General features: G+C 38.4%; 1 protein-coding gene across 1 annotated transcript in view; it reads left to right on the top strand.

The window, feature by feature from the left end:
- The window catches only part of LOC105395838, a 171,569-nt gene that overhangs the window by 40,913 nt on the left and 103,862 nt on the right, over positions 1–26,794 (top strand). The window contains exons 8-14 of the mRNA XM_048628073.1: positions 18,388–18,581; positions 18,982–19,067; positions 22,217–22,404; positions 23,216–23,347; positions 23,929–24,098; positions 24,886–25,107; positions 26,224–26,428. Of these exons, the coding sequence (XP_048484030.1) occupies positions 18,388–18,581; positions 18,982–19,067; positions 22,217–22,404; positions 23,216–23,347; positions 23,929–24,098; positions 24,886–25,107; positions 26,224–26,428 (1,197 nt within the window). The remainder of the gene's footprint in view (positions 1–18,387; positions 18,582–18,981; positions 19,068–22,216; positions 22,405–23,215; positions 23,348–23,928; positions 24,099–24,885; positions 25,108–26,223; positions 26,429–26,794) is intronic.

Raw genomic sequence — 26,794 nt, 5'->3', positions numbered from 1 at the left:
TAAGTTCTTATGTTTATTTTTATCTGCCGGCAATAAACCTGTTTAACTACGTTTAATTCATAAATAAATATTAAATATGATTATAATGAGAGCCCTGTGAATGTTAACAGCTGGTTTTAATATGTGACAATCACATCTGCCTACACAGGAATAAACTAGAAGATTTCAATTATCTTACCTACTATGTTTTATTTATTGCGTTAGTCTGTTTTGTTTTCTTATTGGTACTTACTGCCCACCTTGGTAGGTACGATTGTATTATTTTTTGGTCTCTACAAATTTAATTTGTTATAATTTTTTTCCAAAAGATTATAACTTGTCTGTTACCAACGTCTATATGAGTTGTTGAACTTGTTTTTATTTTTATTCGCGGTACCAGCTGATTAAAAAAATCTGTCCCCGCACCCCACGCGATGCCAGCCAGGTGCACAGCGCATTCATAATTAAAAACAATCAGTTCAACTTACACCCACATGAAAAAAACCTCTGTTTTTTTTATCACGATGGTCTTTCCGTCACGGGCAGCGGAGCGCAGGCGCGCCAGTCACCTGTTAGCAACCGTTGCCGACGCGCGCGCCCGTTCCATTTTCAAATTTGAATTTATCGAACAACGAAATCGAACTTTTTAAAAAGAAAAAACTAAAACGACTAATCAACTAACGATTGGATTTAAACGAACTTTGTGGTGTGTAGTGATTCTGTTTTTAAAATTAGGAGGTGTTTGCGAATTCGACGCCGGTATTTTTTCAGCGGCTTTCGTAATAATTTGACGTTTACCGGTGTATTGTAACGGTGTTTGCCGAATTGTTCTTTGTTTGTATTTAAAATCCGATCAATGAAACTCTGATATTATTTTAATCGATGCCATCTGTTGATAGTTTTTGACCGTGAATCTGTGCACCTGTGTCTCTATGATCGGAAGTTTTCCCCCAAATGACGCGAAAATCTTGACCCTGACTTTCTTAATAAGAAAAGTAATCTTTATTTGCTCCACTTTATCATAATTATCAGTTTGCATATTCTAACTCGTAAATGTTTACTTTACTCGCTTTCGCTCTACTTTTTCTTTAACTTCTTTGATTTATATTCACTTCCTATTTGGTACTTTAGTAGAGAAACTGTCTTACCCTTTCTCAGGTATTTCTAGTTTTCTTTTAGTGATTCCTGTTTTATACACGTTATCAACATGTAAGTCTTCATGAGTCTATGCAGCTGTAGAAATTTTCATTGATCATTTCATATCTTCTTCATCATCATCATTGTCATAACATTAGGGCTCGCTGCTGTAAATAAATAATACTTACCGTTGATATACATTTATATTTTCTTCCTTGTTATAAGTACTTCTTATTGTACAACAATACTAATATTGTGTTTGAAAGATGTTTTAGTATTCATTGTTCACTGCTATGTCTATATCTGGCCAGGTAATATGATAAATAAACCTACATGTAATGTTTATGTTGTCGTACCTAAATTAAGTATTTAAATGAAACAGATTAACGTTATATTGATTGTAGGCTGTATGTTTGATTAAATATTTTTTTACGTCAATATCAAAGTCAGTGACAATCTCTACTTTTGTCCTGTGTCGAATTATAAGTTATGAACCTATCAATCCTAACTAATATTATAAATGCGAAAGTAACTGTGTCTGTCTGTCTGTTACTCTTTCACGCCAAAACTACTGAACGGATTTGAATGAAATTTGGTATCCATACGGTCTAGACCCTGGGAAAGAACATAGGCTACTTTTTATCCCGGAATTCCCACGGGAAAACTTTTTAAGGCGAAGCGAAGCGCGCGTGAACAGCTATATTACATATTAGTAAAATAAGCTCTAAACCCGGTAGCCAGCTTAAATGGCGGTTCTAAGCCATAAAGTAAATAAACAGTTTACGGTAATGCATGGTCATTATCTGTCATTAAATCGTTAAAATCGTTGCTTGCATCTTTTATGGCCACATCAACTTTTAAAGCAGTTTTTCTGAGATTCATCATATGATATGTGCTTACCTAGAAGTCAATTATAGTTTTTAGCTTGTTGAAGTAACTAACATTGGCATAAATACCTCTGCAGAAATTCTGATACATATAAAGTTAAGATAATCTAGTCGATTCATTGTAAAGCCCGTTGTTGTAAAGACTATAAGAAATACAATGCATAGTTTATTAATTCATTGAGAACTAGAATATTTAGATTCATGAATATACTCATAGGTGGTTCTAAAATAAACATCTTATGTGCTATAAAAATAATCATCGTCACATAGATCCATCAAGAAAAACAACACAGACTATTAAACACAAACCTACAATCACAAAGGCAGAAATTCCTGTACCCTCCATATAAAGTGTTGCAAGGTTGGTCCATGTAGGTGTTACCATTGAATTTTTACAACCTGGCAACCCCCGCGCATTCTGTTGCTAAGTACATCGCCCACGCGGGAAAAAATGAAATAAATAACGTATTACGCGATCGAATGAATGATATGGAGGTCAAAGAAGGTATAGGTGGGGATGCCATTGATAAAACCAACAGTTCGGCTGCTGGTTAGCAAATGAATGGCATAACATTGAAGGTGACAGTAAATAATTGGATTTGTTGCAAGGAATTTGATGTCATCGATGTGGAATTGGCAATGAATTCACGATTAAAAGTGACCATATGGCCGACATTAGTATTGGAATTAACATAATCACTTAGGGAAACGTTGCGACATAAAGTTTTGCAGATCGCCTCTGGCTAAGTGTTTGTATGTTAGGCCATGCTATAAAATTTGCAATTGGTCTCGAGTATTACTACACATGACATACGTACTCTTTTAAATGTGTATAGGTATGTCTTTAGATATCTGCCTAAGCTTAAATAGTTTATGTTAGGCACATAATTCATGCATTGATTACTATTAACAGCGAATGATTTAATAAATTTATAGATTTTAATTTATTTCTGAAGATATACATTACAATTTATCTTATTCATACTCATATAAACATTATTAAGACCAAACTTTAAAGTGTGTACTTATTTGTTTTTTAAGTAAGGTAGAGCAAGAAACTCATTTATATTCAGTTTTTAACACCAACATTCGTTGTGATTAGATCATCATCTAAAAGTGACACCGAGGCCCTTTTAGCTCCTTTACATAGATCTTACTTACGAATGTTAATTCACTGTTTACATCAAGTTTTGGGTCAAGGTTTTCTTCGTTTGAATCGCGTAGGTGCACGGACGCATGCGTTCATGTTTTCACGTCATTTTCCATTGTTTGTGCATTATCTGAATCAGAGTTTTCTTTCTAAAGGTTACGATGGAATATATTAGTGTTCGATTTGTAGTGGGATACTGGAAACCCTTGAGGTTAGCGTTAGCATACGGTGACGTCCGGCGGAAGGGTCGCTCCATACTCGCCGCCCATGCCGGACCAAATTAGGAAGCAATGGCGACGGCTTAGCCAACACACGATTAGAATACTGACAAACAACTCTTGGTTTCAACCCACCTCTAATATTGGGACAATACCGTTCACTTTCTCGCATCTCTGTCCATTGCAGTCATTATTGTCACGTAATTTATCCGCATTATCCACGCTAGTTTTTCACCGGATAATTCATCCGCGATCGTAGTTCGGCGCGCTACTTCTCGATTACCGGTGAATACGGGTGCGCGGCCGCGTGTGTCGAATTCGTAAACGCCTCAGTGTAAATGTCATTGTGTGCAGCGCACAGCACGAGTGGAGTGATGCCCCTGTGAGGAGCAGCGAACATGTCGATGTACAGATTTGTGAAGGAAGGGGGCAGCAGCAAGCGCCTCTTCGTGCAAGGGACCCTCGAAAGCGATGACTCCAGCTCGAAGCCTCTAAAGTCGAGCTTGAAGAAGTCATCGCCGTCCCCAGTCGGGTCCCCGATAACGACCAGCCTGAACCTGGCGTCCGTCCCGCGGAGCCTGCGTGAGGGCCTGACGAAGCACGAGACGGTGTACGACGGCAACTACCCGGGGGTCGAGCGGACGTCCAGCTACCGCTCCGGCTCGTACCGGGAAGAGAGCTACAACGGACGCATCGTGCACGACGGCAACCAGACGCACTTCGAGTATGACGGCGCCGTGGCGCTGCCGTTGTCCGCTGGCGGCCGCGGGGAGGAGCTCCAGGCGATTCACACCAACAAGAGACTGTCCACGGAAGTCCTCGGCTCTTCTCTCGAGTCCACCAAGATCTCCAAGAAGGACGCCGAGAGCGGCCAGCGCCGTATAACTACCCGGATAGTGAGGAAGGTCACCACCCTCACGCGGGGCGAGGAGAAGGCCTCGGCCGAGGACCTGGCGAGGCGCGAGGTGCACCGCTCTGCTGAACACTACAGACATGTCGAGATGGAAGGGACGCTGCCGAGGAAAGTCAAGGTAAAACTAACTGTGATTCTAATAACCATTAGCCACAAAAAAGGCAAAGCATTCGTCTAAATTACAACGTAGACTAACAAATTACATTCGAAAGAAATGTGAGGAACGTAGGAATAATTGCCACATACGTCTAAGTAATGTTTTGGACGTCGAAAACTGTCATTACCAGCGCAATCAGTGTTAGAGGTAACTACAGATCTGTTTCACTTAGTGATCTTTTGTGGTGTGACATCATCACAGTTGACGATGAACTATATATGATATATTTTGTCTACTGACCTAATTGTATCATGAAATTATTCTCACCTATTAAGTACCTACTCGTATATCGCACATTATATAATGATCATTAGAGCATGTCCTTGCAAAACCTGTTCCCAAAATATGTTTTTCTGCATTATGCTTAACCAGCTCTCATTTGCCCACTGATGGACATGAGCTATATATTTGAATTCAATTAATTTTGCCTTCATATCTTTCAAGAGAAAGGGCAGCTTAATATACTTCTTCAAGTACGTACTTGTGATGAGTCTTCAAACGCATTCCAGGATATTTCTGGATCAGCTTCTGCCTGAGTTTATTTGCATAAATATCATCCTTAAATTAATCTTGTCTTGGCAATGGTTATTATGATGTTTTTGTTCTTTTTGTGTTCTTATGACGAGTATTATTATTATCCTATACCAATATTGAAAAATCTCACAGTTCCCGTTCTATTAAGAATAGAATCCAATAAGCTTCACATTTTAGGCTCCTGAATACCTCATTCTTCATGACCCAGAAACCTTCAAGACTTTATAATCCAGCTATCCTTATCCTGAACAAATACCGCTGCCACAATACTTACTAAGCTGCGCATAGTTTACAATGGCGCGACAAATGAGTGCTTTATCGGCCCATCTCTCTTCGTCAAGGTTCGAATGGTCATACTCACATATTATACCATGTATGTATATATGTATACTTATAGGACGAACGTGAGCGAGTCGTAACTGCATTTACATAATAGCGGACGCCTTCAAAAGGATTGTTTGAAATAGTATGCGTATTGTTTATAATAATTATGATAAAAACAGAAGTTTGTATGCGCGCCGCTAAGTTTAAAATATGTGGTAGCGATCATTAGTCTTTAAAAGTAGAAAAAGTAGTCAATGTTTCCGAATAATTCGATAAAAAACGAAAATCTATTGGACTTAATAGCAATAGTATTTAAGTTTAAATGGTAACAAAATATGAACCAGCAATATCTGAATCTTAAATTCTTAATGGATTGCAATGAGGTCTAGTAAAGAGGAAGATGCGGACGAAATGATAAGTCTGGTGCTATAGATCATTCGTTACTTTTGCTGAGCATCCGCTAAAAGGTCAGCGACAGGAATAGCGGACACTTGAAAGTTCAATCTGTCTAGTCTGGCGGAGTTATTCTATGGCATTCGTGGTTACAAGTCATATTTTTCACTTTACTTGTGATGGCTAAGGTGTTTAACGAAATTTTTATGATTATAAATGTTAACTTTGATTTGATTTCGCATTGTAATTTACCCTCCAAAAATATTTACAGTGATAATGAATATTCTAGATCAATACGCGACGTGACCACAGCTAAATTTCCAACAAAAAAGAAATTTACTATATTAAATTTTTTCGATCGCAAGTGAAAATCAAACGTAAAGAAGGTGTTTTTTTCTCATAAATGTGACCACTTTCAACATTATTGTGGGCAAAGATAATCAGTCTTGTATTATTTTCTAGACATCATCATCTACATAGTGGTTGATTATTGTTCGATTCTCACTCATGTGCAAGTGAAGATTATAATAATATAGAGCAATGAGATCAAAGCTATTTTCTGATTAAATTGAGCGTAAGAACACACATGATTTGAGGTTAAGAAAACTAATATTTTTTCTTGAATTCCAGCACGATGTTTCATGTTTCCCTCCATTGGTTAATTAGCCAGTTTTAACCCCATTAGTGATAAAGATTATACATTCTCAAGCATCCGAATCAAAGTAGAGTTCTTTAGCTACGCATCGTTGTTTTGAAAATTGTTATCGTCGAAAACGTTTAAGTAATTTTCTGATCTAATGCTTCTGATAATGTTTACAGTAATAAACACACATTAGACACTCCTTCACACATTTTCTTTTTGTTTGTGTTTGCCTCTCACGGTGGTGCATTGTCCAGACATTAATTGGAGCTCTAGACAAATGCTGTAAATTTCGTAGATAGGGAAAATCAATGGCGGAGCACCACAAGGCATTATCTTGGACTTCTACTTAATTAGCAGTGGCTTTCTAACGGTATTTTTGTTGAAGACTTAATAAGGTTGAAAGACGTATTGTTTTTGTATTTAATTGCATTGAAGTCACAGCATTGAAACGAAAATATTTTCAATGTGGAGCAATATGAATCACCTCGAAAATGCATTGTTTGTCAACGCTCTCTGATTCTCAGACTGCTCTAAAGATTAAAGCGTAGTGTATCTGTCTAGCCTAATTAAACGATTGCTTTTTTTACATATACATTCATATGCTCACGACTGCAATCCCCGAAGGGGGTAGTAAGGGTGACTCACAAGCCGCCCGCTTTTCGATTTGTACTCACGTGCTCTTTTAAGTTGTAGTTTTATTGTTCTTTCGTCACATCTGTTTTTACAACATACTGTTGTTTATAACTTAAAACAAATAAGATATACATAATTTTCTTGTATGATCATCATTATCCCAAGATAAGCTGCAACAATTTTTTATTGCGTTTTTTCTACTGAAACAGTGGCGATTTTTAAATTCACTCATAAATCACTGCGCCGGAGCTTCGCACTGGTGCCTGCGATTGTCGAATTGTATTCTTCAAACCAACTTTACTTGACCTTCGTACCAGAGGAATACCACCCCTATTACTGATACGCTAGGTGCGAGCAATTTCGCAGAGAGATGAGCGACGGAGTATAAGGTTTTTATAATCCTGGGAATGTTCTTGATAGCATGTGAGTTCATTGTGTGGTGGACTCCATTACATGTGGTGCGGTAGACATTGCAATTTGTCTTCCTTGAGCAAGTATTTTCTAACTTGCGCACAAATGTGATACAAAGATATGCGGTATGCATCTGGGCATTTCTTTCAGTATATAAAGTATGTTACGTATGTTCCTAGAGCATTGTTGAAATTTATTTTAGTCTGCTGCGGTAACTTAGCAAGTATGTTAACTTGTTATTTAGACTCTGTATAATGTTATATTTTATTTATAGATTATTATTTGCCTCTACATTAATCAAAATACAATTTCATTAATAGGGTTTTAATTTGACAGCTCAATTAACACCAGTCAATTCAAAAACTTTGAACTCTATTAAATCGTTTCCCAGTGACTTAAGACCGTATCATTTAAATTATGAATACCGTTGTCGATAAATTCGAACTAGACCGCGATTCCGTTGGTTTCCAATAAGATTTTTATATGAGAGGTCCTTTTTAAGAGTGTCGGCACAGAGGGTCGTGTCTTGCCCATATGTGGTGGTGCTGTAACGGTCAAGACCGGTACTCCCACACGTAATCCTGCCGTGTGCGTCGCCGTTTAAGCTTTACCTTTTATGGCCTAGTTTCTTTCTTCTTTTTTTGCAGCCAGTGCAATATTTTGTCGCGAACTTTTTTGGAACAAAGAGTTTTGGTGTCGTATTTGTCAGGTCTTGCAATGTCACCTCTAATGTTTGTCCACTGAGATTTTATTATTTGTGAGGTTTCGTTGATTTTATTATATGTTTACGCCTTAAAAGCTGCTCAATAAACGCACAACCGGTCTTTCGAATAACCAGATGCACTCAGAAAGTTAAATAATGTATAACTCACACTCACATGTACTTACATATAAAAGATATAAACATTATAATAATATGAAAAATCTACTTAACTTTCGTCTAAAAAATAATTATTTTGCAATTCGTGCATAAATACCTACAAATAAAAAGACAAACTTAAACTCAGTGTCACAATGCTTATTGGAAAGTGTAAGCATTATCATTATAATTTATGTTTTCATAGTAGAAATGGCAGCCGCTGAGCCGGTCTCACCATCACAGTCATCCAACACCGAAGTTGCTCCAGATTCTTAACAAAACCTTTGAAAACCTAAGAATGGAACGGACACTTTTGTCTTATCGTTTCGCACTTTCCTAATTAGAGTGAGACGACGAAGCCCTTGACTTTCCCCCGTACATCGGATACTTGAGTTCGCGGATCTTGGTTGACACTTTCGATCTTTTAAACCAGTATGTAAGTTATATTGCAGAAATATACTTGATCATTTCTTGTGGATTTGATTCTTATTATACCTTACTGCAAAAGTTTTTTTTTTTTGTATTACACGTTGAAGTTGAAATCACACAATACTTCTACACATTCCTCAAAACTATCTTCGGTGATATATTATTTAGTTGCCTCTTTTAAAAGTTTAACAGTTCTGAGAACATCTTTCTTTGCATCGTTACACTTAAGAGTTTACGTAATAGCAGCTCTGGGCCCCTCTGGTGTATAATTATACTCATTATGGCCACTTGCCGTGGCTTATGGCTCTATAGTGACTATAGTGAACCTCGTTACTGCTATAGTAATTCTTGGATTCGTGCTTGACCCCTTGTTTGCTAGATTTAGGTGAATCATTACGCCTTTCTTTATCTTAATAGCTGTGATTATTATGACTTGATTGCCTAGTGTAGTTTTGTTATTTGGCTGGTTTTATTATGTAATTCTTTTACAATAAAATCTGCATGGTTTATGCATTGTAAATAATGTTCCTGCAGTGTTTATCCTGTAAAGAACAATGCCTCTATTATCTTCGACCTTTATCCCTCATGTTAACCTAAAATCACTGAAGCAAAGATCCCGAAGACTGCAATAGTGCTTACCCCATACAGTTTCTTAACAATATGGTATTTAATTTTTACGGATTTGTATAAAAGATACATAATTTATTATTATTATTATTTCGTTGAACAATTTGACTTTCTTGTATTCTTTATCCCTTCTTTTTGGTGAAGCCACCGTCAGCATAGCAACAAAAACCCTAATATTTCGTCTTTCCTACATCACTTAGTCACATATAACTTTGTCGTAAAACGAAATAGAACAAGTTATAGGTAGAACTATAGAGACATATAGGATGCGCCATGTCTCATAACCCACAACATAAGCTCGCGTACGCTACAGAGTTCACAGCAACCTGTCGACACGGTCCACTGCGCGCCGCACCTGGCTACACGGGTCTCGGCATCCGGTGTGCATCTTCACTGTTGCCATATTGTGCCGGTGTTTGCCCTGTCATTGGCTAGTACATGTTCACTGTGTGTTTAAGAACTACAACTTGATTTTTATAAAGTATTTATTCGAAAAAGTCTGTTATAAACTACATACTACATCTATTTAGAAAAGGAAAACAATATGTATGCATTAGTATAGTATATCTCTATTCTTATTACCAGCACAAGACTCAAAACTTTACTACAACATGTCAGAATAGTGTAGTGTAGTGTAGAATATTTCAGTATTGATTTGCGGTTAACCGATATTAAAACCATAGAAGATTAAGATTTTACGGACTGTTTAAACATTATATTGACAGTGTTGTATTGTATCGGGTTACGAAACCACATTAGGAAGTCGACACATAGTAAATAATATATAAAAAAAAAACAACTAGACTAGAATAATAAGAAACATCGTCTACAGATTTTAAATAAACACTACAAAAAGATGATAAATGAAATAAGTTGTGTGCAAACAGATTTATTTTAGATGAGGTCACTAGCCGTTGACATCATAACCGAGGATGCCAATCTGATCTACAAGGCCTTAGACATAATACAACAACAAAAGCAAAACCCAATAACCCCGTTAATATTGTAGAATAAAAGCAAAAAAATATATTTTGAACCTCTTTAGATGTAGTAATTATTCAATTATATATTATTTGCACTAAAAAAAAACGTTACTAGAACTTAAAAATAAGGCGGCCATAATTCTTAAAGGAATCTCTATAGCAGAAAACCTTTGGAAGGAAGAGAGTCAGTAAGTTTAAAATTGATTTTCTAGAGGTAATTATAGCTTTAACTAGATACATATAAACTCACTTATAATAAAGCGATCTCTACACAAGGCCATAAATCCATTCCATAACTGACAGATAAATTTGATGATCGAAATATTGTATAGTGCCACAAACTTATCTGTTCCGGTGAGAGCTCACGTAAATGTCTAATATTTCTTGATTCTATAAGATTTTAAGTTAGCCTGTAGTGGTAATTCACCCTTTCGGTTTTAATAAATCCATCTAATCTATATCAATATATAATTCATAGGTAAGTTATGAGATATGGATCAATTTAGTTCGCTCTCACCGGAACAGATAAGTTTGTGGCACTGTAACGAGCCTTTTATATCATCTTTGTCTAATACTCTGAGTATGAAAGAGACATCGGCTGGCTTTTGATTATCAAGATCTTCTGTTTCTTGATTGAATTTGTATTGTTATGTTATCGTAGTTTGTATTACGTCTTTGTCAATAATAAATGTAGTTGTATTTGTGAACTCGCTCCGTAGTACTTATGGCAAACACGTTTGTTGATGTTGAGATAAGAGATATATTTTCGTTTGTATTCATTTGTTTCTGACGAATGTATCATTGACATTCCCTGATAAATTTCACCCTGTATAATGATCAGAACTACGTAGGCTGTGGCCCTAAAGGTCTAGATCGTGCGCTGATTGCAGAACAATTCAGAATTCTCACACTTCACTATCTGTCTGGTGATCTTTGCAAGTCTGGCGTTACATTGAATTAAGTGCGCATGCTACTAAGTCTTCCATGTGTGTATAGGCCATAAAATCGTTCAAATAACTTTTATAGTCGTTTAAAATTTTAGCTATTTAATGTCAAGCGCATATAACTAAGGCTAAAATAACATTAATGTCTATTACAACCATCAGAAATAGTCATAATATTTTTTAAATTTTGACAAAAGAAGGTGCAGTGTTCGAATTTCAAACTGAGACCAGAGACAAGATCAATTAGATCGTGCCTCCGAACAGCCGTTATGTTGACAGAGCACGCCTGGAAGTGACGCTGGACAAGCCAGCTCATTAGAGAATTGTGCTTGTAGCTTTACAGCTCTGTAGTTAATAGAGGCACTTTATTGTGTAGTCAAGGCACTGATGATGATAAAGGATCTTAGAGCTAGGATAACGAATGAAACAGGCGGCCTTATTGCCAATTGTATCACTGTGACTACATTTCATTCTAAAAGAAAACCAGTAGCCTGCTGTTGTTACGGTTGTCCAACATTCTTTCTATGATACATACTCACATGGGGCGATTTATTTCTTAGGATGAGTCAGGTGTAGAGACTAAAACCTGAATTCCTTTTCTTAGTAGACTCAAAAGTAGTTAAGTTAAGAGCTTTCATTGTAGTCCTCATTCTTCATGTACAGGAATGTATACCTCTGCAGCCAAAATATAAAATATCAAGAAAAATGCATCAGCGAATGAGGCTTAGCGGGAAATAGAACGACGAGATCGTGGCCCAGCGGTTATCAGATGCTCACGGAACATTCGGCCAGTACTCACAGTGAGAAATGAAGCTTAAACTAGCTTCACAAATAAAGCTCTTACAGCGAGAATAATCAGGATTATAAAGTGTACGACCGGAGCGGTAAGACAGTTCGTCTATTTTACCAAGAGTTACTTCCAGAGAGTGCAAGATAGATGAGAGGTCTTAAGAACACTGTTGTTTAGAGAAATAAGAAATTCGTGATGATGATGATGTGTTTTGACTGGAGGGTTGTGTTAAAATTGAGGTCAGAAATGAAAAGCTTCATTGCAGAACAAATTATAAACCGTCGGGTTAATCGGGTGCTTACTTATTACTTACATACTACGCTGGCTCAGCGAACCGAAGTGGATCTTGGCCTCCGACATTAAAGTGCGCCAAGCTTCTCTATTATGTGCCAAATCTGACCAGTCGCATACTTTCAGCACTTTCAGGTTCTAAACCATTATTGTATTGTATACTATTTTATTTTATTTTTTATTTTATTGTATATTATTATATATTAAACCGCACTGAAGAAGTTACCTTATTGATGTTTATATTTACTAATGGAGAAGACATTGACCTTTCTCAAGTGTGTTCAGTCATATTTTATTAATAACTTCAATCTTCATCAAATCCACTCGACTTAACTGCACATATTATATATATTTCACGATTCGATACAACAAACAGTTAGTAATGAAATGAAGCATGCAGTGTTAACTTCTAAATGAGTATTTAGAGATAATACAATGGCTACCCGTCTTCTGGATGCTTTCATTTATTTGACCAACAGTATCTTATGAAATAAAATTAATGTACCACCGGGCAAAGCCATGTCGTCAGCAATAGCTAGTTACTAAGTCATCCGACCTATTGAATACCATCTAAGCGCCATGTCCATATAAGGAGGTTCTTGCAACGCTAACCACTCGGCAATTCTAATGACGATATCAAATTGACTGTGAATACTATGATTATATTATATTAATTGAACGTCATATTAGGAACTAGAAATATGTATGTATTATTTACGTCTGCGCTTTGTAATGACGCGATAGTATATAGTGGCTTCTTTTTAACTTATCGGTTACAATACAACAGCTGCCGGACTAGCGTTGGATTTGTCAGTCCAGCCAGTCGCAGTTGTATAAGATTTAGTTTATTCGTTACTTGGGGAAGCTCCTTTTATCCAACCCCTGCGGATAATGTTTCTACAGCTTCGGAGGTTTTGATCGAAAGGTCATAACTTCGAATGCTTTCAAGTGCTTAGCGATAACAAGGAGGATTTATTTGGTTTTAGTGGATTCCTTTTAAGTTATAAAGCTCTCGTTTTTATTGTAATCTGATGCTATAATGACATTGTGACCATATGGCACTCCATCATAGTACCTACTCCTATTTCATACCGTCAGTCAGGGCCGTCTATGTGGGTAGATACCAACCTACGATATTGTACATATTTTGTAATAATAATATGAGTGATTTATATTTTATAAGCGCTGGCTTTCGAATCGCCGCTCACTGGCGCTTTGAAGAATTCAGTCGTAAGTCGTAAGGTTTAGGTGGATAGTTTTTTACAGGACAGGGATGTTCCAAAAGCGGTATAGTAAGCCAAAAAACGGGTTACTCAGGGGGTCCTTGTGAACTAAACACAATGTGGAAATCCAGTGTTTCAAAATCTTATTATTAAAAATAAAGTTAATTTGACGGAACCCCAAAACATTAATTTAAGTTTTTTTAAATTCTATCATTGAGTGTAGGTGTTAACATTTATTATTCGGTTCTTCGGTTACATATTAATTAAATTAGCATTTTCCTAATCGATGCTGTATATGGCTGGGTTACTTTTGCGATAACAATGATTTCATTGTTGTGTCCGCACATCCGTTTTGTCTATGGCCTTATTTAGAAAGCCTTGTTTCTATGCTATCAATGTATTTCTGTATTATTTAATAAAAAAATATCTGAGTGGGATTTTATCAAGCTGAATGTGTGATTTTGAGAATTATTTTCATGTTTCTTTAAAATTCGTTCAACTATATTTACGGCATCGTTTTGACACAATTTCTCCTGAACGTAGCCTAAAAGTAGCCTCGATTTATTCATGTGAGGTCGCTAAAAGCAAAGTGGGAAAGTTAGGTGTTTGGTCTAGCTAGTCAATCAATGATTTATCATTATCACCCACCTATTTCCAACCCCAAAAACATAACCTCAACACAAATTAAAATCCAGATCATAATTGTAATCTAAATCCGGTTACAAAATAAATAGATCTTACAAAGTTGCGATACATCAGGCATGCCCTACAGCTATTGGCGGGCTGTAAAACTGTCAATATAAGGCTGTTGACGCGTGGGCTGCGCAGGCGCATAGCTCGCCATGATGTCATGTCCGCGGCCTTATGTTGAATATCTCTGATCAGAGCGACGCGAGGGTTCCATTGACGCGTCATCGTCATCATTTGTATCGTCATTGGTTTGGTTTAGTTATACTTATTTCATCAGAATCGGCTTAGCCGTTCAGAATTTGGACTAGGTTTACCTATTGATTACTTATCCTCTTCATTCATAAATTCTATGTTCGATGATGATATTCTATACACTATAAATAAGCTTTTAAATAGACTGATGACAACATTTCCTTGCCATTATTCTGCATTCGTAACAATTAAACAAGTTTTGTACTTAGCGAATTTTCTCACTAAACTTATTTAAATGTTTATGAGACTTTTAACCTCACTGGTAAGCTCTAAAGTCTCTCGCGTTTTTTTGTTATTGTTTTTTATTATTTCAGTTCAAATTCCTTAAGCTTTGAATCATCTGAATTAATTTTATTCCGAGTTATCGTCACGATCCACTTTTTTCGTATTTATGAGGTCATGTTTTCGTTTCGTCTTTCGACTTGGATTGAACAGGCAATCCATTGTAGTTAATCTTTATGTTTGATTTTCAACTCCTTGTAAAAACAGAAGATTCATAAGTTTGTGTAACAAAACGGGTCATTGCAGATGTTACAAAATCAAATAGTCTATAAGTTTTCGATGAAATTTCATCAGTCCATTCGCAGTTCCACTTGAGTACTAGGGACAAAATGTCCGAGACGCTAGTCACTATAGTGACTAGCGTCTAAATACTATAGTATGCACTCGGCTATATTTCGTACTACTAAGTGCCTGTTTCACACGTCTGTGCTCTGTCCAACTGTACTATACTATAGCTAATCGCAGATTACACAGTTCTCAAGAGTTCACATTAAGTTCGGAGCTGGTTAAAAATATCTGTTTGTTCAGCATGGCGAATCGATTCTCCATTGAACGGCGACCTGACCGATTCAGGTTGGGTTCACGTTTTAAAACATATTTTTTTATAAGTCTACAATTTCTTCCGTGATATTAAAGCATTTTTTTTTTAAATCTACATTTTCTTCCGTGATTGCATCCTAGTAAATAGATGGAATACGATGACTAAATTTGTATGTACTTACATTATGTTATTATGATGAAGTAGATCACCGAAGGGCACTGGTTATAGTTACTCTGACTGCTCTAGCGAAGGTCCCGGGTTCTTGGGCGAGGTCGCGTGTTTTGAAACTATACAAGGCCAGAACGCAGAGGGTGGGACTGCTCGCGTATATTTTCAAATTGAAATGGTGCCATGATTTACTTGAAAGTATACAAGGCCATTACGCACTAATCGCGTATATTTTCAAGTAAGATGGGCCAAAATTATGGCTTGAAAATATACTGCAGCAGTTACCACTGCGTACTAATCGTGTATATTTTCAAGTGCCAAAGGGCAATGCGAGCACTTGAAACTATACGTGATTAGTTACCAGGTAGCTGTTTTGAATTGTTGCTTTCTCTTTCTTTCATGCGAAATAAGTCTATTGCTTTCTAAACATTACATCATAATTCCGCACTTGGCATTGTTTTCGTAACATGTTTTTTGTTAACACCGTACAGTTAAAAAGTAAATTGATATTAAACTGTAGAACTGTTGTTAATAGTAGAAATTATCTCAGAAGAGGGTGTTCATTCATAAAAGACAACTACGGTGAATTTAAAACTTGTTGAAAAATATGTCTGTAATAGGTCTATAGTGTAGTACCTACTACACTCACGAGCAATGAATAAGTCCAAGTAGCAAAAAGTCAACACCAAATGACCCCAATTATTAAAACATTTAATTTAGAATTTGATCAAAATTTACATTTTTTGTTGGTTATAATAATATTTTTATGCGCTGTTAAATGCACTTTAATATTGTCGACGGCGTTATTAAGCTAGTCTTTTCCGTTCAGGAGTGTAGTAGGTAATACTCTTAATATTCATATAAATAATAAGATATTAGTATTCTTACTTGCAAGTATGATTGCTATAAATATCAATTTATCAATGAAATCAGAGCTTGTTCATCTTTATTTATTAACATTCTATAGGTATGACAGGCAGAACAAGTCAATTGTAGTCATTTACATTTACCGAAATTGTTAAGTTAACTAGAATCAGCATGTAGATATAAATTATATGCGACAAGTACGCCAATCAAGCAATGTGCGTAATAGCAATGTATATTTTCAAGAACGATTCAGTAAATCCCAACTTGAAAGTATACGCGATTAGTACGCACAAATCGTGTATATTTTCAAGTAAAATATTATTTTTTTTCACTTGAAACTATACAGTGCTAGTACACTATGGGTGCGTTCTGGCCTTGTATAGTTTCAAAACACGCGGCGAGGTCTATTACTTGTAGTGAAATATGTTTGACGGGATGTGCGTTTTTTTCCATTAGGTATGAAAAAGTTTCCTCAGTTTAGTTACGGATTTTATTGCAATTGGTCTTGGATTGTCTCTGATGATATCATGTGCGGAACAGGATTAACTTGAAGCAAAGCTTTACGATTAGCCAAATTGGCATTTTATTGAATGCCAATGACCTAGCTTTCTTTTGGTTTCCTCTTATTTGTTTTATCGTACGTTTTTTAAATGTAGTCTTACCGAGGGTCGTAAAAGATTTGCTTAGTTAACTGTACGTATTGAAGGAGTACTGAGAAGCATAAAATCAGAAGTTTTTAAATTTGTCCATCGCCTCCAAATGTTGGAAAAACTGAGAAAGCTTGATGGGAATGAATGAATTAATAAGGAATGGCCATCATAAACTTATTTTTGAGTGACAATTCCCAGATCACCGATTGAATTTTATATTATGAATTACGTAGAAGTTATTGCCCAGCTTATAACAACTCTCTTTTCGGTCGCAGGTCTAATACCATATCTTGTTCGCTCATGTGTTCGTGTGCATTGTATGCAGTCAACCTATTTCGCTTGACCCGAGCGATTTTAGTGAAAGTATTTCACTTTATTGTGAACCTCGTGTAGTCGTTGCGACTCACTAAGGCGTGACTGAAGAAAAATGTGACAAACATGTGATATTGATGTTGGTTATATTATATTTGACAGCTCCGTCGTATTGTCTTGTAAATCTGCGATTTAACTAAACTAGGCAAACTTACTGAAAATGAATACAGAACGGTAAATAAAGACATAAGTACATAACCTAAAGTAACGACCCAATTCAAAAAGTATACCTAATAAGAGATATGCACACTATATAGCTCTAATATGAGTGCTCTCCAAATCATCTTTAATTTATTCATCGTTAGTATATTTTCTATGTCTATGATTCTAGTTACTTAACTTATATGTTTTGTAATATAAATTAAGCGAGCAATACCTTCGTCTACTTTTTATAGTCAGCTAACTTTTAGGTAGGTAGAATACGAGCCATAGATACGGTAAAACGTACAATATGTGAAATAGATATTGAATCCAGAAGCAATTTTTTGTACATTATTATTCCGCTTCAATTATTTGACCATTTGATACCCGATATAACAACTATTGAAATTGAACTGTACGCTCTTTTATTAAAGGCTATGTTATTATAACATCTACAAACACCTATTTTCATATTTCACTTGATAGATTCGCAGCCAGATTTGATACTGATAAGTTAATTAGTTGTTTTCACATGAATCGTGGCGGATAACAATCTTTCTTTGTTTAGGTGTTGTGAGTAGAAAGAATATGCTATTATGTATAATATTTCAGCGGAAAGTTACAACTTCAAACTTTAAATGGCATAAAAAGTGGCTATATCTAAAGCTTCCATAATAACTTATGGCAGAAAATGTAGGCAAATGACAAAAGTAAAAACTATTATTTTCCAAACTACAAAAATTGTATTACTTGTACAAACCTTTACCTTTATTTAGTGGTATTTTGAGGCTAGCGCGATTGTGTCAATCACAAAGCAACTATGTATTTGCTTTGTGGTGTCAATGGTTGTGATGAGTAAATCTTTATAACCCTCAAAATAACCTCCCCTCTCTCCTCAGATCTCCGACATCGTGGTCGGCCAAGAGCCCAACGTGACAGCTCGCGAGGCGCTCCTCAGCTGGGCGCGGCGCTCCACGGCCAAGTACCCGGGCGTCAGGGTGGCAGACTTCACCTCGAGCTGGAGAGACGGGCTGGCGTTCAACGCGCTCATACACAGGAACCGCCCTGATCTGATTGACTGGCGTAATATCAGGTAAGAGATTGTGGTGGCGTATTATTCTTAGTGTGGAGGTCACAGGTGTGCTATGGTATAGGTTTTCGATAGGTAGCTGGCGGATTACTGTGGTGCTCCTTGAGAAGACGAAGAAGACCTGTTATATATTCAATTCCTTACGGTGGTATTAGTTTCTGGTCCTGCCTCGCTAATATGAAACCTTTGTGCACATCCGATAAGTCTAAACTGCCTTCACAAGCTTGGACCATTTCCACTGCAGGTTGAAACAGCATCTAGTTGTGCTAAATATAGATAGATATGCAGGCTTCTTCACGATGTTTTCCTGTACCCTAAGTGATCCGGCAACTATGGTTGATGAAATTAAATAAAATAAATAAAAGTTGAATTGCGATTTAATTTTGTATACATTTCCTTTCAGATCAAGGCATGTCCGTGAGCGCTTGGAGACGGCGTTCCACGTGGTGGAGAAGGAGTACGGAGTCACCCGGCTGCTGGACCCTGAAGGTACGAGGGTGTCTTCATAATCATCATCTCATCAGTATACCGAGTTATGATGTTAATGCGAGGGCAAAAGTTGTGGTATTAGAAGGATGCAGCCCACATCAAGACGGGTGTGGTATACTAAGCCGAAAGAGGGTTACACAGGGGTCATTCTTTTCATTTTTTGTACTACGACTTTTGAATTCACGATAATATACAGTCAAGTGACCGAAAGTGTTTGACATTAGTGAATAGCAATTTACACTGAGTTGCAGAAAGGATCTTTAAGTTAATGTCGGCATTAAATGTATTGTTGCCTTGCTTTGACGGACAGAAAGAGACAGACATAGATTTAATGTCGACATTAGCTTAAAGTCCCTTTCTGCAACTTGGCATTATGCAGCTAACTGTATAATTTTATAAGTGTGAAATTATGGTATAAAACGAATGACAGAAGGATGCAAACTGTAATACTTGGCAAGTACTACACATAAAATATACGAGTAAAAGGATTTTTATGTTGCAAGAGCATGTAGATGTATTTAAAGGGCGAGCCAGTGGTCCATTGTCTGCCCACTCGTTTCTAAGGCACAGTTGCACACAAAAATATCCTACAATTATGGTGTTCGATCATTCATTCAATTAAATCTCGACACCTACTTACTAACTCATAAAACACATATGGCCACTGCCCACTTAAACTACGTGTAAGGAAGGAAATACCTTACCTATTGACAGTTAAACCACTAACCACACCTACAGTGATCTGTTTATCTTGAATGAATATTCTAATATGCTAATATGGAATACCTGTGTACTAGACTAAAACATAATATAAATCTAACTACCTATAAGTGCTGTGATACCTACAGGCAGAAATTTCATAGTTTATAGTCAAAAGAGGGTGCTCTACATTGAATAACTTTTCGTAAGAGTTTTGTTTATGGAAAACAAAATGACTAAAAGAAACGGTTTTACATTTTGCATTGCATTTCTAACTAAAGGAAATTATCAAACGCAGTAATTCAAGGGTATTTTTTAAGCTCTTAATTTCATTTTCATGCATTTCTTGACACTTGTTATCAGATAAAAGGCCACTATACCATTTCTGGCTGTCCGATTTATTTATTTATCGTATGGCTTCACTGGTTACATAAAATAATATTAAAATAAGAATAACTCCCCGAAATTTTGCTTCAGTAATAAGCTAGAATGACCATGCTATGCGCTCTCTCGCTAGTCCGTTTTTTCTAACTTCCGCTAATATCCGTATTTCTATATTACACGGTTGTATGGCCCCGGCACCCCCCGGATAGGTCACGCATGGACAGACCAGACCATTTATTATTGTTATTAGTAATCTATGGTGAGAGCACAAATTGCATTTCTTCTCTTATACTATTAAAAAAAAAAGTTTTTCATTTGATCTGTACCTACGTAGGAACATATTATTGTGCGCGATTCTTGTTTAATCTAGTTTTGCTGTAGTTTAAAGTTATGTCGAATATCGGAAATGTAAAATAAAGTTTATTTTTATCAAAATGGTAAAATAGTTAAGATTGTTTTTACGTATAAAAAAATATGTCAAGGCCGTTTTTTTAAGTAGTTACTTACATGCATTGCAAAAAACTAATGTATGCATTTTAATAGCTAAAAGCAATTACTCACATCCAGCAATCACCGTTTGATGACCATTTTGCAACTTTAATTATTCATAATAATAATTGGAGTGTAAAAAAGTTATTAAAAACTTCACATGATCTCATAAAAAATAAATTAAAAAACTTATTTCTTTTCTGACTAATTATAGCTACCCTAAATAGGGTAAATACCCAAGGTTGCATTTGATTGTAGTAGACACATATTGTATAAATATTTTGTCTCAAAATCAGAAATTTTTGGCTATATTTTTGAATCTATAACGTGTCACGTTTTTGGTCTACCCATCTGAATCTAAACCTGTCGGTGTCCCGCTATGCCGCATGTCGCATGGTGTCTATGACATCACCAGTCCTGGTCACAAGACAATACCTCATAAAGACGGTATTCAATGGACCCACCTGACAGGCAGGTTGGGTAGGGCGACCACCATTGTGTATAATCGAAGACAACTTATTAAGATAAGAGTTGAGATTCAAATACTAACGCCATAGAATTATTATATGGTAGCGCCAAAGTAACATCATGTCTATTATGTTTTATTATGTATGACTATTTTTTTCTTAGTACCTACTTATTTATTTATATAGTTTATCATTGATAAAATGGTTTTTAGTTCAAAGTTAAGCCGAAAAGTCAGACAAGTTCCGATCTTAGCTATATCTTTCATTATATTTATTATCCGTAGGTCATAAGTCTTATGTCCTAAAAAAACCCATGAAATGATGGTTACAAACATGCGAAATTGTGCGTAACTCAGTGCCACTAGTCCGCTAAATATCTGTGACTTGCATGTGAAATTATGTGGACATTATACATTTGGCAATTCTTTTAACGATTACATAGTAGGAACTTTGTAACCGAGTTTGATTAGAAAGCGGCCTTCCGTGGTAGAAATTTAGGACTTATTGAGGTGTCATAAAATCATGCCTTCACATAAAGGGTTAACAAGACGACATTTTCTACTGATATTTAACCCTTGCTCTGTTGCAAAAAGTACTTGTCTTATACACTGTCTGATTTATGTAATTTATGTGCATATAATGTGGTATTTTGAAGGTCAATTCGAGTGCATGTGGTGTTAAAACAAGTAACAACGTCAGTAACCTTGAGAAACTTACAGCTGGTTCGATATTGTTGTGTAATTTGCACATGTTACGTCAGAGAAAGAAATGAGTCACTATGTCATTTCAAAGGCTGTTATAATAAGGGAATATAGGTAAGCTGAAAATGGGTGACTCAGCGGGTAATTGTGAACAATGAAAGATCAAATATTTGTTGGCGAATATCCAAAAGTCGTACAAAATTTGTTCAGAACGAACCCCTGAGTCACTTTTCGGCTTGCTATACGGCTTTTGCAACACCCTGCAAATACTAATATAATGGCGTTTTACCAGTGAACTTTCCGAAAGCAGTTCAATGACTTACTGCCAGTTTCTATAACTCTATCTATCTATAACTGGTAGTTACTTTCATACGATTTTGACTAACCTCCCCCCACCTCCCTCCCCCAGACGTGGACACGCACGAGCCGGACGAGAAGTCCCTCATCACGTACATCTCGTCCCTGTACGAGACGTTCCCCGAGCCGCCGTCGGTGCACCCGCTGTTCGACGCGGAGAGCCAGCGCCGCGCGGCGGCTTATACCGAGCAAGCGGCCGCTCACAGGGCGTGGCTGCATGAGAAGTGCGCGCTTATGCAGGTGAGGATAGAGGTTACAGTGCTGTGAATATAGGAAGGCAGATAGAACCTTGTCGCTATTAGAATCAGAGGTAAGCGGCGGCGTATAGCGAGCAGGCGGCCGCTCACGGGGCGTGGCTGCATGAGAAGTGCGCGCTTATGCAGGTGAGGATAGAGGGTGTAATCCTGTGGGTACAAGAAGGTAGTTGGAACATTGTCGCTATTAGAGTCAGAGGTGAGCGGCGGCGTATAGCGAGCAGGCGGCCGCTCACGGGGCGTGGCTGCATGAGAAGTGCTCGCTTATGCAGGTGAGGATAGAGGTTACAGTCGTGTGAAAGAAGGAAGGCAGATGGAACCTTGTGAGAGTCATGGTTGAGCCAGAGCTAAGTGGCGGGCTATACCGAGCAAGCGGCCGCTCACAGGGCGTGGCTGCATGAGAATTGCGCGCCTATGCAGATGAGGATAGAGGGCATATTTGTGTGAGATGAGACCTCATCATCATCAACCCATTATCGTAACAGCTGCTGATATAATCACTCCCAAAAATCGCCACAACACTCTACCTTCTGTCTTCCTCTTCCAGCCACTACCGGCTTTCTGTCTGTGGTCTCTGATCTGATCTGAGTGACGTCAACTATCAACTGTACTTTATATACGTCTAGAACTGTCAGCAGCGGCAACTGGTACTATTCTGACTGGCTAAGCCTTTCACCACGGTGAAAAATCTCAGACCACATTTTTTTGTTAGTCACCGACACGCTAACAAGAAGCCCAGCGTGCCAGAGGGCGTCACACGTTACATGATGCCTAATAACTCCTTGTCTGTTCCCCAGGACCGTGCTTTCCCGTCAACTTTGATCGAGATGAAGAAGCTGTTGGGCGAGAGCACGCGGTTCCGCAACGAGGAGGTCCCACTCCGGCAGCGCGACAAGCAGAAGCTGTTCCATCTGTACCGGGAACTCGAGGTAGACCCCTTATGTTGATCCTTCTACCAACAATTCTAAATACCTTTTGTAGAAGACCAGCAAAAATGTGTTAATCTGACATCAATATGACAACCTGTTGGTTTATTATTTTGTATCGTCAACTCATCTTCACACTATAATAAATATTTATGTATAGCTTACTGTTGTGATCTACATAATTATGTGCCTCCTCTAAGGAGCACAATAACACTCTGTTCTTTCCTACCTAATTCTACCACTACCGGCTTTGTGTCTAAAGTAGTCAAACCATCGTCCCTTCTGCTTCTTGCTGGCAAAATCTTTCCGAAGCAATTTTGATGATAATACCTGAAGTAAATCTTCCCGAGTACAGGTGGAAGGGCACACCTTACCTTGCCTGTTATTAATTTCCACTCAAAAACCTGTCTACCCCAAAAACAATTCATAATGGGCTTTATACGTCTATGAATTGTTTGAAATTCGTGTTAAAGTGTGTGGTGAAATAAATAAATAAAAATTACAGACGATTTAATTAGTGTCTGGAGCAAGATTTTTTGTACCTTAGCCGATACATTAGCTAATAACCCTTCTCTCCATTCCAGAAATACTTCGAATCGGTGGGCGAGTGCGACATCGAGCCGACCCTCCGCCCCGACGCGCTGGAGCAGGGCTGGGCCCGACTCCTCATGGCGCAGCAGGAGAGGGAACGGGATCTCACGGACGAGATCCGACGACTGGAGCGGCTGCAGCGGCTGGCTGAGAAATTGCACAGGTAGTGAGACGTTTTGGAAAATGGCGGTGTTTATAAATATGTCTGCTAACTACCTAGAGGCTAAGACACTGGACAGGCTGCCGATTTAAATATGGCCGCTGTCTCACTGTATTTGTGTCAGGATTGCCTAGTAACTCAAGGGTAAGACGCCATCTTAAAACATGGCTACCGGTTTAAATATGGCCGCTGCGTCACTATATTAGTATGCAACCGGATTGCCTAGTAACTAGACTAGCTGAGAAACAACACAGGTAAGCAGCCATCTTAGAACAAACATGGCCGCTGCCTCACTATAGGTAGCTAGAAGGCTGGAGCAGGGCTGGGCCCGCCTCCTCATGGCGCAGCAGGAGAGGGAAAGGGATCTCACTGACGAGATCCGACGACTGGAGCGGCTGCAGCGACTGGCTGAGAAATTGCACAGGTAGGATGATATTTTGGAGACTTGTGCCATATTGGAAAATGGCCGCTGCTTAAATATGACCGCGGTGGCCTTAATAGCTATGTTTTCTGGCTCAGCAGATTTAAGCGTGGCAAAATTTGCGCCATCTTCGAATTTGGCAGCCGCTCGATTTGATTATGATTGTTTGCGCACTATATAACTTTGCAAAAGGATTAAATACAGTATTAATGCATCCTGTCTTTCCAAACAACGCAGCTACTTCAAAATTCCTATTCGGCATCAACCTTTTTAGAAAGTAACCCAGATTTTCTCTCAAACTTCACCACAACCCTCACATACTTCCCCAGAGAACTAAACACTTTTCTAACGGCTCTTTTTTTACCCCAGGGACATAAAACAAACGGAAAACGGCCTCGACGCTGTGGAGACCCACATCGAGAGCGAGATCCGTCGCGTGGAGCGCGGCGTGCACCCGGCCGAGGCCAAGCAGGCGGCCGAGCAGATCTCCACTGAGCTGAGGAGCATGGAGCAGGGCATCCAGGAGATGTTTACGGATGCCCATGCGCTGAGAGATGCTAGGTACCTGCAGGCGGCTGATTTACTGAGACGGTGAGTGCTTTGACAATGATAGAAAGATATAAGACGGACGCTAGGTAACCGCAGGTGGTTGACTTTCTGAGACGGTGAGTGTTTTGTAACTGACAGCTGTCGCTACACGGGTTCTTTATCGTTAAACGTCATTATATCGCGATTTGCCATAAATACGGCGCGGTGGGTGTTTATCAACGTCGATAACGATTCCGTGTAGCAGTCGCAGAAAAATATAAGTTGAAACATATGCGCGGTAGTAATATAAGAGTATCAAAACGGGTAGATAGTAAGAGCTGCGGCCGCTACACGGGTTCGTTATCGATGTAGGTAAACGTCACTATATCGCGGTTCGCCATTAATACGGCTTGGTGGGTAGAACGCACATAAGTATGGACTACAACAAACGATGTGTCAAATTGCATCTTCTACCTCTCAAATTACGTAGAGACATAAATGATGTAATTTTTCTGGTGAAAACCTTTCGTGGCCAAGTCGACTGCCCAGACTTACTTAACAAACTCGGCTTGCGGATCCCAACCAGGAGGACCCGCTCTCGGCCCCTCCTTTCCATCCCTCGCTCAAATAGCAATTATAGACATAACACTTTTGTGATTAGAGCTGCTGAAACATACAACCGTCTATGTAGCAATACCGGTGTTGATCTATTTTATAGTAGTTATAACTCAATTAAGGACCACATTATTAATAAATTTGTTAGCTCACTGTGATGCTAATCGTAAATTTAAAGTAAAGTATAAGGTCCACCAACCCGCACTTGGCCAGCGTGGTGGACTAGGCCTAAACCCTTCCTTCATTGGAAGGAGACCCGTGCCCCAGCAGTGGGGACGTATTGGGTCGTGATGATGGATAAGGTTTCTATATGTGAAAACCTTTAACTGGCATGTTTGTTACTATTAATTTAACTATTCCTAGTTCTGTAATTCCATGCTGTTGGTTTTCCATGCTTCATTAATAAATAAATAAAATAAATAAATAAACGAGTTTATCGACGTCGATAACGTGTCCATGTAGCGAACGATTCCATGTATAATTAGAACAGTCGATAAACCTCTTTTATCTCGCATTACACTAAACCAATTCCCCCACAACCCTAACACCTACTTCCCTCCACAGAGTCCAACAAGTCCACGACCGCTGGCTAGCAGCCCGACAGAGCTTCACCGGCCGCTTACTCCCACGTCTGTCGAGCGTCCGCCTGCCGGTCCAACAGACCACGGTGCGCCGTGAGACCCGTACGGTACTGGAGACCAGGGTCCATGATGCAGACCCCAAGTTCCAGCAGGTCATGGAGGCGATACGCTGGTGTAAGGAGAAGCTGGTGAGTGGGTTTGGTCATATTATTAGCGTTCAAAGGATGTAGATTAATGATAAGTGATGTAGAAATTGCCAGAGGAAGTTAGGGCAAAGGCACATGAGCGGTGTGGCCGCCCTAACGTTGTTATGTCGCAGGGGCGCCGTAGCAGCGTTGGACATTCTGTTAATGTGTGTCCTTCCTTGTGACGTAAAACAACTGAGCGGTGCCGTCGCAACGCATTCACCCCTCTCCGCCTCGTCGTGGTGGTTGCAAGTACGGTGCGGCGCCGGAGCGAATCGTGTGACATGTCACAGATATTTCTATGTAAAACGACGCAGCGACACCGCTCCGGCGCCGCATCGCCGCCGCACCGCGGCCGTAACGCATCGT

This window comes from Plutella xylostella, chromosome 20 (assembly GCF_932276165.1).
Source record: "Plutella xylostella chromosome 20, ilPluXylo3.1, whole genome shotgun sequence".
Taxonomy (NCBI): domain Eukaryota; kingdom Metazoa; phylum Arthropoda; class Insecta; order Lepidoptera; family Plutellidae; genus Plutella; species Plutella xylostella.
Note: the sequence above shows the minus strand (reverse complement) of the source record. Positions and strands in the feature narration are given on the sequence as shown.